Source organism: Micromys minutus (genome assembly GCF_963924665.1).
Source record: "Micromys minutus genome assembly, chromosome: 2".
In the NCBI taxonomy this organism is placed as follows: domain Eukaryota; kingdom Metazoa; phylum Chordata; class Mammalia; order Rodentia; family Muridae; genus Micromys; species Micromys minutus.
The window spans coordinates 81740248-81756859 of NC_137971.1; the positions used below are offsets into that span (position 1 = coordinate 81740248).

Here is a 16612-nt window from a genome sequence, read left to right on the forward strand (position 1 = left end):
TACCACTAGCCCTCATGCACTTGTCATTGATACTGACACACTGATTATTTAGCACAGCCATCTAAGTGCCTTTTAATTTTGCTGCACATTTATTTGAACTACAGTCTGAGTCATCTGGGATATGTAAGGAAGATTAAACTGAGGAATCCAGTGACTCACTTATAAATGTTTCCAGGGAATGTCAAAAAATTGGAGGGCATTTTGCACCAAAGAACAGAGCCCTGGCATCATGCCCAGAAGACATATCCCATCTGCTGACTCTGTGAGTAGGTTAAACAGTGCATCTTCCTGGGGATGGGTTAAGTAAGAAGGCTCTTCTTCTCTGGGGATTAATACAGTCTGGGAAAGAAATGGGAATGGGTATGTAATAACAGTAAAAGGTTGTTTGGAGTATACATACTTTAGATTGTTTATTATTTGGAGAGTTTCTACACAGTTTGGCCTTTAGTTCTTAGATTAAAATATGTCCCTGCCCCTAGAGACACTGTAAGTGTGGCTGCTGTGTCCCATGTGTGTCAGTAGGTGGCAGAGAGGAGAGGGGCTATGTCTACTCTCAGCGTTCTGACCTAGGAACATCTGAATAATTAGCAGCCTAACACTCCCTGGGGGGAAAAAAGTAAGCTGGAAAAGACCAGGGGGTGAGTACCATGTGGAAACCAGAAGAATGCCACCTGAGATTTCCAACCTGGGTGGGAGCGAAGCTGAGACTAGAACCATGATGTCTGGATATGGAGCTAGGCTAAAATAACACCTGTACAGTGCCGTGCCATCCTGAAGGCAAGACCATGCCCCAAATGACCCCCACCTGGTGCCAAAATGGCGTAGCAGGCCATAGCACTCCTGAGACAACACCAGACACTTGGAGACCCTGCCTGCCACTAAGAGGAGCACGTGGTGGGGAGATAGAAGAGAAAGAGAAACAAGGATGTGAGCACAATAAAGAGAGGCAGAACTGGAGACTGGGGGGTGGTGAGGAACAGCCTGATGGGAGTAACTGGTGATGCTGCCAGGAGCCATGGTGGGGTCCTGGTCTAGGCTGCCATTGTCAGGGGTTACATCTGCATCATGGAAGGCCTAACCTGGAAGCATAAGAGCGGGAGAGATGACCCCGCCTCTATCCAGAGTCAGTACTCAGGAGAGTGGGCCTCTGTACATTGTGGGAGTTTTGGGTGAGCCAACCCCCAACCTCAGAGGGTATGAGCATGAGAGAGCTGTCCCTGCAACTCATCTCTCATGCAGTGGCATAGATGAAGGAGAGATACCCCTTCACACACACACACTCACACTCCCTTACCATCTGTAACAGATGGGAGACCGAATCCTGGGGTCATGAGAGCCAGAGAGCCCTGCCCCTTACCTGCTGTAGCACAGGCCTTGCACCTCATCTGGACAGCATAGTAGAGCTGACCCTGATGGCAGGGGTGTGGGTGAGCCGGTCCCAAGAGTGTGAGCATGGGAGAGTTGGCTCTGCCACTTGTCTGCCCTGTGGCAGTATGGGCAAGGGAGAAATGCCTCCCCTGCCCTTGCCCTTGACACCTACAGCAGGAAGAAGAGCTAGCCCTGGGGTTTTAAGAGTAGAGGAAAGGCCCTGCTTCTTGTCTGCTGTGTAGTGGGGCACAGACAAATGAGAAACACCCTCCTCCCCTGCCTCATCCCTGGCCACCTATGGCAGGTGGGAGAGCTGACCCTGTTCCTCACTAACTGCAATGCTAAAGAGAGTGGGCCATGCACCTAGCATACACAGCAGGGTAGAGCCGGCCCTGGTTGAAGAGGTTGCTGGTGAGTGATTCTGAGAACAGAGCACTCCCTTGCTGACTATCTCAGATACCTCTCATGCTCAGATCCAGGGCTTTGAATTGGTCCACCCCAACATCGATGAACTGCTAGAGTACATGAAGGGGCCAGTCCTACAAATCCAAAACTACAGGATCTCCACAACACCGGTCAACAACGGGATATCCGAGGACACCCAGTGAGGTTCCAGTATTGACAGTGAATCAGAAGCCAGAGGCATCATACCAGACCAATAAGTCATTGCAATGATTATTTGCAAGTAAAGACCTGTAGACAAAAGGGCATACTGTGGGACACACTGACATACTCCAGCTTTCACAGCAAGATTTTTTCCCCTGTTAATGGGGAGGTTGGAAGGGTGGAGGGTGGGTACAAGGGGCAGGAGAGATGAGTGGGATTGGGGTGCATGATACAAAGAGCTTCTTACATTTCAATAGGAGGCTCTTGATCACGTGGCTCCCTGAAGCTATCTCTGACCCATCAATAATGAGTTTTCAGCTAGTGTGACTACCAGATTGTGAGTCTGAGCAAAGCAGGTGGAAAGGCCCTCCTGGTCCTTCTTGAAGACAATCGTGCTGAGGCCCTCTCACCTAAATATTCCACCCAAGCCAGGGTAACTCACTGATTAGCGCTGTCACAATCTCCTCCATGTTCTCCAGAAAGCTAGTGAGGTGCTGGGTGAAGGATAGATGTGGAGAGGTAACCTGGGCTACCACGGCTGCAGCCTCAGCTCGAGTGGCCTCTGAGTGGCTGTCATCAGTCAAGATGTCGGCTAAGCACAGGATACCATCCACCTGCAGACAGAGAGAAAGAACTTCCTAGTGTACCTTGACAGGGAGAATGTCACTGCTTGTGACAGTCATGAGACAGAACCAATGCCTCTCCCCCTTTTGAGAAGCACTCACACTCCTTATGGAATCAGAGAAAACCTGAGAAGGAGCTGCTGACCCTACGTTGTCTCTGCTTTGAGCCCGGGAAAGATAAGTGACCAGCTGTAGGCTTCCTAGGGAGCAGACAGCAAGTCACGTGTCTAGGGGCTGACCTTGGCCAGGCAATCCCTGCAAACTGCAGGAGAAACAATGGTTATGTAGTGATCTTCTGCCCTTGAGCTCCAAGCCAGGCTCCATCTTTTATGCTGTGTGACTTCACATCCCTGACCCTACCCCCTCAGACACCAGAAGGAGGTCAGCAGATGGTAAAAATAGTTTACACCTTATCCAGAAGATGAGCCCAAGAAGTGTGGAAGATGAGTTTAAGTGTGGGCCCCCTCCACTCCTCTTCACCTTCGACAGCATGCCGTCACTGCCTTCCTTCCCTGCTCTGGTCTTCCACTGAGTTTCCCACAGAAGGAGTGCACTGCTTTCACGGAATCCTTGGTCTCTCTGTCCAATCAGAGAGATACAGATTTTGTGGGAAACATATGCCAAAAAAAAAGGCTCATTTCCCAGCCTACCACAGCCAGGCCTGCTCTTGGGACAGTCACAGAAGCCACTTCTAGAGCGAGCCAGGTTCCACACTTAGTAGAATGTATATGCCATTGTATCCCTGCACAAAACATTTCCATGTCACAGAAAGAAAAACTTACAAAAGACTGTTCACTGCCCTGGATTCTTAACTGTCAAACTTGCTGATTTTGGACCGAATAATCTGCTCTTCAACACCTGGGCTCTGAAAAGAACTTCCTCCTAAAAGGTCACATCTGAGCTTAAAACCCACCCTTCATCAGGCGTCAGTGGGTGGGCTTTAGAGGAAGGGGGCAGGATCTTGCCACAGTGTACCTGCAGCTCCTCCAGATGCTAAGATGCTAGGAGGTTGAGAACCAGCACTGGAGGGGAGGAGACAAGAGATGAAGGAGGAGCAGCCCTGACTGATGGCCCCCTCCCATCTGCTGCTGACTTAGCCTCCTGTCTCTGCATCCCTACATCTTGCCACTCGCTCTAGTGGCCCCCAGAGCTTGCCTTTCATTTGATTAATAACCTCCACCTCTGCCTCCAGTCCTGCACCTTCTCTTAAATGGCTCCTGGGACCTGAGAGGTCCGTGAAAGCCATTGGCAATTTCAGACTCAAAGGAGACAAATGTGGAAACAGGAGTCCAGGGAACAATCCACAGTAAAACCCACCTGGAAGTGTTTAATAAAAGGAACAAACAGTAGTTAGCCTGCCCCTGGCAGGACTGGACTCAGGCCAGGTATTTTATTAATAGGCCCCTGGAGAGGTCTGTTTGAGCCCACAGGGCAGCTGCAGGCCTAAAAACAGGAAGCGGCTCTATTGCCAACATAAGAAGCCTCTCAATTGACTGGTTCACATCCCCCTTCCTCCTTCAAGCTCAATCAAGAGTGTTGCTAAGAAGCTGCGAGGTCTCTAATGGGAAAATATCTCTTATCGATCTGGTGCTCTCAAACTCGTCTTGACTGAAGTTACTGCTGCTACCCTGGTCTCTGACTCAGTTGAAGCAGCAGTCAGACTCAAACAAGTATGCTGCCCTGATGTTCAGCAAATCTGAGTTGGCTGTCCCAGGACCCAGCAAAACCCAATGCCCAAATAAGAACCCCTCTCCCTGGGCTGGAAGTAAGTCTGCGGCCTGATAGAGACCAAGTGCCAAGCCTTGTGCTTTGGAAACACGGAACCAGAAGAGAGTGCCCTTATGGTGGAGGAAATGATTCTCATCACAGAGTACTGTCATGAAAAGTGATTTCCCAAAGGACACTGCACTACCTCAGAAAGCTACCCTTAAATTAACACATCCACAAATCCTGTGTGGAAAGATGGCTTCCTCTGGCTCCCATGCTCAAGTACTTCTAATATCGTCATCAGATTTTAATGCTAAAAGAATATTGTTTCTCCAAGCGAGGTAGTGGCTGCATCAAATTAACTGTGATTTATTTAAGAGAGAACCTCTGAGCTATCTCACTGGATTTATGGTCAGGCCAGAAACCTGCCTGGTAAAAGGTCAGCAGAACTTTTGTACTACTCTGGCATTAGCAATACATAGTGGTGTGATTCTATAATCCTATGTACCTGAGCCTCCATTCTGCATGCATAGGGACCACACCTTGTTCACTTTGAGTTACCCAATGCCTGGCAGTACTGGGCTTTCAGGAGATGGAAAATAAACACCAGAAAGTAACATTTGACCTAAAACTTGAGGATACATTGTAGATTAATACAATAGAAGGTGGCATTGTATTCAGGAAAGGACTGTGAGCAAAACCTCAAAAAGCATTAGAACAGAAGCCAACTCAACAGCAATTCCACAGATCCTTAACCCCAGGTGGCTCCTGGATTTCCCAGAGGACCTGTGGGGCCCTGGATATCCAAATGATGAACTGCCCATTGTCTTGCCTTCTTCTAGTGTGTTGCACATGCTTCAGATTGCCTTTGATTAACTACTAATTATAAAATAAATCATTACTTCAACAAGAATCACATGACAGATATTACTTATTCTTATATACAATGCCTATATAGCATACATATTCATTTATACTAAGAAGCTATATCATTTATGTAGGAAAATAGAATGTGGAAATATATCATTATTTGTATACATCTAAATACATTGAATGTATAAATGTGTAAGGGGTAAGATGGCTTATAAGGGATTCCAATGGTAAAATGGACAGGACACCTATGGGAAGATCTCTGTGTGTTGATTATTCATAAATTCCAAATCTTAGAAATAGCATTAAGCTAAGACTTCATTTTCATCTCATCTCTCTGATCACCTACCATTAAAAAGGCCTCACCCTGGGCTGTGTCTCTGTCTTAAAAACTAAGCTGTATGGCTTTTGTAACATAAATGGTGCTACTGTCTACAAAAAGATGTTGTTTCTCCCACAGACTTTGTTTCTCCCGGTGCTAATGAAACTCCTTCCTGTCACTGTGTGTGAATGTGGCCCGTTTGTTTTTGCAGCTGTGTGTTATTCTGATGTGCACATCCATTGCAGTTCATGCATGCATTCTCCTGACAATGTCGTTTGTGGGCTTGTGATCCTGGACAGTGCTGTTACAAATATCCCTCTAAATGTCTTCTGTCAGGTATGTGCCAGATTCCCTGAGAGTCTTAACACAAAAATTAAGCACAGCATTTGTACATCTCTATTAACACTGCTAATTTGCTTTGCCATATGGTTGTAGCAAGTTATACTTACAGACATTATAAAAAGATACTGAGCATGATATCCTTCTCTAGTTTTATAATTTGCTTGTAATTTTTAATAATTTGATGGTTTTGGCTGAGCGATATCCTCAATAGATACTTGGTCTCTAGTTAATGGTGCTCTTTGGGGTACTTATGGAACCTTAAGGAGATGCGGCCTTGCTGGAAGAATTGCACCACTGGGGGAAGACTTTGAGGGTTTATTGTCTAACCCACTACCTCCTCTCTCTACTTCCTGTGTGCAGATTAAATGTGGTCAGCCAGCCTGTCCTGGGCCTCTGCTGCCATGCCTTCCCACAACTATAGACTCTCCCTATAGAACTGTGAGCCAAAATGATTTTTTTCCTTAAGTTTCTTTAGTCCTGGTATTTAATCACAGCAACAGAAAAGTAATTAATAAAGATGAGACATAAAACTGCATTTTAACATGTGTGAATCAAAACCAGTGAGGCTGACTCCTGTATAGTTTTGCTTTGCTTTAGGTGGTTTGCTTTGGCTTTGTGTTTGGTAAGCTTAAGGAACCTGTTTATTACGTCTTGCTTGCTTTTTTTTTTTTTTTTTTTTTTAGATTTGACAGAATACCTTTCTTTAATTGTGGTATTTTTTCATTTTTTTTCATTTTTATTGGATATTCTCTGTATTTACGTTTTAAATGTTATCCTCTTTCCCTTTACCCATACCCCTCTCCCTCTCCTTGCTTCCATGAAGATACTCCCACTCCCAACCACCCACTCCCACATCAATGCATTGGCATTCCCCTACACTGGGAAAATGAGACTTCACCAGACCAAAGGCCTCTCCTCCCACTGAAGCCAGACAATTCTATCCTCTGCTACATTTGCACCTGGAGCCATGGGTCTCCCCATGTGTACTTATTAGTTGATGTTTTAGACCCTGGGAGTTCTGGAGGGTTGGTTGGTTGGTTGGTTGGTTGGTTAGTTGGTTGATACTGTTGTTCTTCCCGTGGGGTTGCATGGGAACTTTCAGCTACTTCAGTCCTTTCTCTAGCTTCTCCACTGGGGGTCCCCATGCTCAGTCCAATGGTTAGCTGCACTTGCTTGCTTTTCTATTTGGTGGCTTTTTGTAGGGGGCAAGTCTTGTTTCTGATGCTGTTGATTTCCCTTAGTCTGTCACTGGCAGGCTACCACAAATTAGTCACTACACACACCATGAGGTCCAAAGCTCCAATTCAGCCCAGCTCACTACAACTCATCACTGAAGGTTTCCTGTCACTGGGCTATGAGACTTTTAGCCCTGATGACAATTCTTAGAATATCAGTAAGTGCAGACATTATGACCAGACCTATTAGTCTGAATTCTGCCTGACTCTACTACCTGAACAATTTTCTTACTTACCACTTTGAGCCTATATCCTAAAATCTAGGTTACTAATGGCAGTGTCCCCGGCTTTCATTTTCCTTCTGAGATGGGTATTTGAAACATCAACTTGAATGGGATATTGCAATTATCCAATGAGAGACTGCATGGGCAGTGCCTGCCACATGGTAAGATCATTCCATCCTCCACCCATCTGTGGCTGAGCTTTCTCCTGGTGTCGGGAGGTCCTCTTCTCGGTTCTGTGTGGCTCGGAGATTCAGAGACTCCCTCTGAGGTCCCCTTCTGCAGTCTCCTCCAAAAGTGAGAACCTTGGGCCTCTGGATAATGGTCAGTCAGCTTTCCCTCATTGCAACAAAATACTGGGGAAAATCACCTCACTGGGCCTCTGGTTGTGGTGTTTTTGTGGCTTTGGTGTCTTTGCTTCAGGCTCTTGGCAGCACAGTGAATCATGGGAGCCTGTTACAGAGAAGGCCTGTTCCCCTGATCGCAGCCCTCTGGTAAAGAAAGGAAAAGCCAGAATTCCAGTGTCCTCTTGAAGGGCAATACCAATGTCCTAGCTTCCTTTCATTAATCCTTACCAGCTCCCAGAAGCACCACAGGCTGGAAGAAACAAGAAACAAGAAACAAGCTGGTGTTGAGGGAGAGGTGGGGAAGAATCGTAAGCTCACAGAGGACTCCTTCACATTCACCTTTGCCCCTCTGCAATCCTTACTCCTGATGCTGAGACCTCTCTCCATCTTGGCTTCCTCTCCCAGGACTCCAGCACAGTCCATTTCAGAAGTCTGTGCTCCCCTCTGCTCATAGCATCTCCCTACTCTCTCTCTTAGCCTCTTCCCCTCAACAGCTGTCTACCAGCTTTTGCTCTGTGCTATATTGGAAACAGGACTCAAATCCACACGCCCTTGATGTCTTACTCCGGTCACACTCAGAGCTAAATCTTGCCCCTTTTACCGCAGGATGTACATCTATATTTCCAAACTCTTACTTGATCATTTTATGTTTATTGAAAAAATAATAATCGGTATAGATGGTCGGTCCATGAGTACCTCAAACCTAACATGCTTCAACCTTAAGTGTCGTCCTCATTCCCTCTCACTTCCTGTTTCAGACCCAGGTCAGGTCCCCTACGTCCCCAGACAGAGGCCATCTCTGTCCTCACAGCTGCCATACCACTATGGTCTGATCACAGTCACAATATGCATCCCCAGGATGCTCTGTCCAGGTTACATGCTCTCTAGTGTGAGGTTCCCGGGGTAAACACTGCACTGGATCCCTCTAGGTCCTTGACACCCAGCAGAGGATTCAATGGCCAGACTAGTATGAGAGGAATGATAAGGAAACAGGTAGAAAATCAAGAAGAATACTCAGGCCACACAGGACAGTTTGTTAGCTCTGGTTCTTGTTTCTGATCTCCTTGGCCAGTGCCTCGCACTATGGAGCCTTTGAGAAAGAAAGGGAGGAACTGGAGAAATGGCCAGGTCAAAGGAGGTCATTCAGCTCCTAAGAAAAGGTAAGGAGCAGTCCTGCCTGAGGCCAGCTCCTTCAAATACTAGTCCAATTTCAAGGCTGTCTCTGACCCCTAATTGCCAGTTTCCTATCGGTAGTCATAAAGTTGGTGCCAAGACAGTCCTCTAATCAAAGCACTTACTAATAAAATGGCTGCTAAAAGCACTTACAGATAATTAGCTCTTACATGGAGTGCATATGTAGAGATGAGTATGGTCCTGGGACCTGAACAGCAGGACCCATGTACCTGGAGTTTGACACGCAGAGATTTTCACTGAGGGGAGAAGGAATGTGAAACGTGTGTATCTGGGGCACCCAACGTGTAGGAAACACTGTCATATTTATGAGAAGCATTCTCCCATTGATTTCCAGGGGGGGGGTGGTCAGAGGTGGCCATTATAAAAATTTGAAGGAACACAGACTGTATATGAAGACCCATCAAATATCATTGAGACTGGTCAGCCACCTTGATTTTGTGTTAGAGCATTTGTTTTGCTTTTGCTTTGTGTTTAGTCTTCAGTGAATGTCAAAGAGCTAGCTAGTGGCTTATAACAAAGAATTGTGTAAAAGTAATAAAAACTTGACCAAGAGTTTCAGAGTATCTTTCCACCCTCCCTCCTCCCTTTCCTCCCTTACTTCCTCCTCCTCTTCCTTCTTCTACTTCCACACCCCTGAGTATACACTATCCTCAATCTTAAAATCTTCCTGTGTGAGCCTCCCAAGTGCTGCAATGCCAGGCATGCACCACCATGCCCAGCTCCTAAACATGCTATCTCCTTTGTGATTCTATCTATTCAAATATCTAAGGCCTACAGGAAAATTAAAAACAAATAAGAATTCCAAAGAGACTAGAATCCTGTTCCTGGGTCTAGGAAGAATCGGTAAGATCCTCTAGAATATAATCAGTTAAAAAGAAATTTGAACTCTGTTTGGAAAGAAACAAAAAGACAAATAAAAGCCAAGGACAAGACAGAGCATTGTGGGTCAGAAGCAGAAAGAAATATATGAAATATGAACCAGGTCGGGGCAAGGTTTATGATAAAGTAATGACAATGCCTGTGGTCTAAGCCTTCCCTCTATAAAATGATATCCTGGTTTTAGACCTATGGCAGAGATACCGATTTAATAAAAATCTACAGAAACTAAACAAGGCTTCCAAAGGTTTCAGCATCCTCCCTTCAGCCAACATACCCAGGCTCCGCTCCATCTCTCCTGTTATTTCAATCACAAGTGGGTAAACACAGGCATCAAATCACAATAGAAAATGGAAGAGTAAGTAACAGGGCTTATGTGGTCCCTCGGAAGGAAAAGAAAGCTAATACAGCAGAGGAAGGAAGATGCACCGGCAAAGAAAGTAGAAAGGGGTATCTTCAGTGGAGAGCAATCATGGCTTGAATCACTTGGAACTAGAAACTAATCTCTTTGTTAGCAGACACTTTTTCTTAGAGCACATAACAAATAGATGTGCAGGAGTGGCTGTTCCTTGGGTCAGTGTTAATAGTCTTGTGCTATATCAAAATGCCAAGTTTTCAACCAAGTCCCGTGGAGGCCCAGCTAGGACCTGGGCTGTAGCCAAAGTGCTTAGGTCTGGGATTATCAGATGACAATGCCATCATCTGGGGGAATATTAAAAATTACAACACTAATTGAGCTTGGTGGCTCATGCTTTTAATCCCAGCACTTGGGAGGTCTCTAAGTTTGAGACCATCCTGGTCTACAAAATGAGTTCCAGAGCAACCTGGGCTACATAAGGAAACCTTATCTCAGAAAATGTATTTGCATATACATATGCATATGCGTAAATGTGTGTGTATGAGTGTGTGTGCGAGAGTATCTTTAATTTAACCAACTGAGTTGTTTTTTTTAATGACCTGTCTTCTTTTAAAAGTTCTTTATGTGAGTCCTGGGCCAACTGTAGTATGAGAGAGTTGGCATAGCCTTCAGAGTTTGGAGAGTGCTGCCTTCTGACTAGACTTCCTCAAGATACAGCACACACATAGCAATAGACTAGTCACACATTAGCTTTCCTCTGAATTCAGCAGCAAGACAAAGGGATACATCATCAGCATCTCCGCCTAACACCGCACTCACCAACGCAATCACAGGAGAAAAGAAACAACGGTTGGGAAGAAGCAAACCCGCCATTCCTTATGCTGTCCTTCACACATGGTTCAGATGTGCAGAAAAATGGGAAGCAGTCTTCACGCTACTGAAATGTATTAGCAGATTTAGGACAACTTCTGGATACAATATCAAGTATATATTTTCTGTGTATTAGCAGAAATATTTCAAAACTGGTCATTTAAAGTACCTCTTACATTGGCATAAAGCATGGCTATGGATAAGTATTTAAAAGATGTGTGCGGGGTCAGTCCTCAAAGTCTACACTAAGGAGCAAGGTGCATGCATTATGTTCATTAGGCACAATACTCTAATTGTTTGAAATGTCAAACATATAGAAATATAGAAAAACTCTTAATTAAAGTATTGGCAGGTATTATATAGATTCCAGCAAGCTAGTTATGAAATGAATATAGAAATATAAAGATTTGCCAATATTATCTTAAAGAACAAAGAGAGTACTTGTACAACTCAATATCAAGCTTTTTTTTTTTTTTTAAATTGGGAGACTCAGTGTTGTATTGGTAAAAGGAGGGTTTAAAAAGACTATGAGAACAGATGGTATTCACTGCTTCATTTACACAAAGGTGTCACTTGGACTTGGAGATGGTCTTTTCAATAAATACTATAGGCTCAAATGGTCAACTGTATGAGTGAAAAACTCAAACATTGAGTTTCACACGAAGAAAAGTAAACGATGAATCAGAATGTGAACAGCAAACCAATGAGCCTCCCCGTGACGGGCTCGGCTGACCTCGCACAGCCCAGCATGGGAAGAAAGTTTCAATAAGGAACTGTCCAGACCGGATTGGTCTGTGGGGTGTGTCTGTGGGGATTTGTCTTGAGTGTTAGCTGATTTAGGAAGTCCTGGCCCATTTTAGGTGGCACCAGTCCCTAGGCAGGGCCTCCGGAGCAACATAACAAAGGAAGAAACTTGCTGAGAGCAAGTAAACAAGTGCAAGCATGCATTCAGTACTCTCTGCTCTTGACTGAGGATATGTCACCAGATGCTCAGAGCTCCTGCACTGGGGCAGCCCGACCCCCCCGTGACACACTGTAATCTAAAGTTGCCAGCTCAAACCAGCCCTTTCTCTCTGTAAGTTGCTTTCTGTTCAGATATTTTGTCACAAGAACAGAAACAAAACAAGGGCAGTGTCAAACAAAATACAGGCGAATATCCTCAGTGTTCTGGAGAAAGCAAGGATTTCCTAAATAGACAGAGCAGCACTCACTATAAAAAGAAAGATCAATAAATACGACCTTAACGAAATCAAGAATTTCTGTTTATCAAATGACAACGTTCAGAGAATGATAGAGCAAACCGCAGGCTGACAACATTTATTCTCCCTATGTCTATCCAAAAAGAGATTTGTGTCTAGAATGCATTTTAAAATTTATAAATCAATAAGGCAAGACAAACGATGCAATGTTTTTAAATGAGAAACTATCTCAGACTGACATTTCACCAAAAAACCAACAACAACAAAAAAACGAACAAGCAAAAAGAAAAAAACCAAGACAACCAGATGGACAACTAAGATCTGAAACAGTGCTCTGAATCATTGCTCATCAGAGAAACAAACTTTAAAATCATAATGAGACATGAATTTGTGCCTGAATAAGTCAGAGGCAGGGGACTGCCTCATAGGTCTACAAGCATCTTTCTCTGTGCTTCTGAACTGGTCTAAGAAGAGGTCCCAACACTGCTCTGGAAATTGAACACACTCATCATCGCCACAGATTCTCTGTCCCCTGTTTCCCTTTCCCTATGAGCCTCCTCTTTTTCCTCACAGTCCTTCCCTCTTGTGGGAACCAACAGGCCCACCACCACTTGCTCTAGACTGTCAGTACCAGAATGTTGAAGGAAGGGCATCCTTCTGGTCCAGTTCCAACCCAATCTACACTGATGCTCACAGAGGCTCAAAGATGCTCACAGATGTTCACAGATGTTCACAGAGGCTCACAGATGTTCACAGAGGCTCACAGATGTTCACAGAGGCTCACAGATGCTCACAGAGGCTCACAGATGCTCACAGATGTTCACAGATGTTCACAGAGGCTCACAGATGCTCACAATCTATCATTTCCTTTTGCTTCCAGAATCCCTGTGTCCCCTGCTTCCCTCCTAGTAGTGCTTCTCCACTTGAAGGCCAAAGGACAGCCCAGCATTGGCAGCAAAAAGAAACACCCCTACCCCCAGTCAGTCCCCCTTTGTTATGTCCCCTAAGCTACAGTTTCTCTTCCCCACAGCATCAGCTTCATGTCCCCACACAACTTTCTATCTTTCTGAGTCCTTTGGGTTCTGAGAAAAAAGTGCACACTAAGTAATATTTTATTCACAGACTGGAGTCTTCTTGCCCCTGGTCACCACCACACAGAGAAGGAAAAGAGCTTTCCAAAGCAGAGTACAGTGTCAGAAACTACAAATTCTGCATTTGACTTCTCTGGAAGCATCACCCCACACACCCAGGAAATAAGTACCAGAATTCCCAGCTGAGAAAGCTTAACACCCTCATGTTTTCCTACATCGCATTGTGTCTTACAAAATGCATTCCTACTCCACATGCTACCAGAAAACATTCTAAATAGTTTTGGGAAACACCCTTTAGAAAACCAATAGCCAATAGAGAACAGGCCTCACTGTTAATGGCAGTGTGGCAGCCTCTCTACCCAGGAAACATCCCCAGTCTCACGTGCTTGCTCTTTTTCTCACTTGTCTCACATTGACTCCACATTCTGGCCCACTAGCCTCCTATGCATGCTTAGAGATGCAGAGATTTGAGTCTGGGATCTGAGGATGGAGGGAAAGAGGAGAATCTGGCCCTAGGATGCAATTGGATGTAGTTCACATCCTACAGAAATAGATTCAAATATTTTAGCCACTCTTTCCTCACTGAAGGACCCACCTACACCTCCATCTGCTGCCTTAACTTCGCACAGTCTCCTGAAACTGCTGGCAGGGGCTTCTATACCTCACATCAGCCCTATGGTGGTAAGAATAGAATGGTGTGTGTGTGTGTGTGTGTGTGTGTGTGTGTGTGTGTGTGTGTGTGCTAAAAGCATGCAGAAGATCATTACTCCAATTTTACCTCTAAAGAGCTAGGAGGGGTGCACGGTTACATATGTAGCTGGACAGCATCTCCTGTCCTGCACGCCGAAGGGCAGTGAGTGGCAGGGAGCATGTTCAGTCGTAACCTGGGAGCCAGGAAGGTTTCTGTGCCCAACAGACAGCGCAGCCAGAGGCCAAATCCCATCAACCCACATGACGGAATAAAAGAAAGGACTCGCTCTTCCAAGCTGTCCTTTGACCTTCACATGCGCACCAAGGCACATTCACATGGCCACGCTATTAAAATTAATTAACTGTAAAAGATGTATAGCTGATCCTCCGGGATAGCCTCACCAATAGGGGTTGGGGCTTGGTAGATTGCAAGATTGGTCTGAATTTTTCACCTAGAGGATGATATCCCCGTAAGAAACATGAGTTGTCTTAAATTTTAGCCACTGCCCAGCTCACACATTGCAGGATTTATCTTTTGGTCCTAACTGCCGATTCTGGGGTCCAGAGCCCAGTAGCCACAGCATCAACAGGAAAAGCCCGACAGGGCTGCCAGTGGAGCTCATGGCCGCAAGGGGCCGCTGTTGCACAGCACATGGTGTCCCACAGAGCTCCAGTGTGAATTAGGTATCCAGACTGCTAGGCAGCTCCACCCCTTCCAACTCAGCTTGGAAATGATTGGCAGGGAAACTGCAACTCTCAGCTAGCACTCTGAACAATACAGGCCCACCACGTCCTAGTAAAAGCAAGAGGGAAGTACACGGGATGAGGATAAGGTGGGGAATTGGATTCCAGCTTTTCAAGCCTTAATCCTCTCTGCTCCTTCTCTGGGAGACAGACTGGAAGTTAGATTGTAAGAGAAAGGACTGAGTCACACTCCAGAGAAGACTGGGTCACTGTTGTCCCCTTCCTCTGCCCTACCCCACTCAGAACAATCCAACTAGCTGACTATGGTCCTGAGGCTCTGTTCAGTTCCCAGGGCAACAGAAGTCCTCAGGTATAGGGTGAAAGCAGAACTTTTGCTGCAAAGAAAAGAGAGCAGCATCTGGGGGTTCTGTTTTCAGAGTTCTTAATCAAGAACTTCTCCTAGAGAGAAAGAAGGGTCTGTAAGATCAAAGACCCGGTACCCACAGCGGCCCCAACCCCCGCGCTCCGTGCTCTCCCCACATAGCCTCGCTTAACTATCAGGACTGGATCTAGCAAAGTAAGTCGCTGCCTTGTACTGGGGCTGCACACTGTGGCCGCTGCTGCCGCTTTTGCATCGCAAAAGGGAGAAGGGATCTATGTGAATGAGAGAAGAAAAGCACAAGGCTCCCAGTTTGGCCCCGTGCCTTCCCATGTCTACCCTTGTCAGCCTCAATTTGAACTTCTGTAAACCAGAACGGAGGTGGCCACCACTCCCTGCCTTACTTGAATAACAACTGTAAAATTAAAGGATTCATTTCTTTTAAATGTACTATTCCTGACTCATGACCACTGAGCGGAGCACAGCCGGAGACTTCTAGTAAGCCGGTAATGGCGCCCTCTGTACCACTACCACCACCAAGCCCACTTCTTCCTGCCCAGCGTCTTTGCCTAGACCTCCCTGTCTCTATTTTCCATGCACCCCAGAGCATAAAAGGTGAGCTGCAGACGAGGCAAGCAGCAGCTTCCCTTCCCACATCCACCCACGCCCCAGAGATTTTCTGCCTGGACTTGAAATTGAGTGCTTCTACCTCCCCTGATCATCCTTAATTTCTTTATCGATTTTCATTAAACTCTCCCTTTGGCTCTAGGACAAAGTAAACTAAATCCGTATTTCTCACCAAAAAAAAAAAAAAAAAAAAAAAAAAAAATGGGGGGGAGGGGAGGTGATGGGGTAGAAATAAAAAAATAAAAGAATGTTCTTTGGGAAGTGAGGCTTTCTATTGTCTATGGCTAAAGGGAAATTTCTAGAACCGTCTTGAGAGCCCGCTAACGTTGGCTGAGCACTGGGCTTGCAAAGTTCCTAACCGCGTATTGTCTCAGACCTGTATCTTTCTGTTCTGCAGGCACCCAGCTCATCTGGACCATGTGTTCAGCACTAGTCCTGATCTTTGGGCCCACTCTCTGAGCTGGCAGTACCTGGCCCTTACTAGTCACACCTGGGACTCTCCCTTGGCCACTGCAACATCCTTGGCACTCAGTCTCTTTGGGGGACAATGCTGAGTCTTCCAAGACCACCATATAGGACAGACAAGCTAGACATAGGAAGCATATGTCTCATGCACAGATTGCAACTGTAGACTCAACTTACTGTTACCCTCTGACAAGGGAGGTACCACTTCATCGCACAGAAGACAACACTGGAAGCCAGAGGGAAGTAAGCTCCTTGGGACCATTTCTTTCTCCATGAGCCATGCAGTTCTTGGCAATGCCAGTCTGTGAGGTGTCAGGAATGCACCTCTGACTTGTGAACCTTGGGAGTTCGGGGTGTCTGCTCTTGTTCCATGCTGATATGTGGGTCATCTTGCTCCAGGCATCTCCCAAATGTGGACCTAAGAACATTACCATCTCTGGGCTCCCCTGATCCACTGAGCATGGAGTTCCTTAGAGACACAAAGCCCCACAGATCAATGACCAGCCACAGGGTCCTGTGCATTTCCCAAGACTGCTTT

General features: G+C 45.8%; 1 protein-coding gene across 2 annotated transcripts in view; it reads right to left on the reverse strand.

Annotated features, from left to right (window-relative positions):
• INSC (INSC spindle orientation adaptor protein) overlaps window positions 1-16612 on the reverse strand; it is a gene marked incomplete at its 5' end in the record, with an annotated part of 108716 nt that overhangs the window by 17423 nt on the left and 74681 nt on the right. For both annotated transcript variants that reach the window (XM_080911384.1, XM_080911385.1), the window contains one exon: window positions 2417-2588. In XM_080911384.1, the coding sequence (XP_080767510.1) occupies window positions 2417-2588 (172 nt within the window). The remainder of the gene's footprint in view (window positions 1-2416; window positions 2589-16612) is intronic.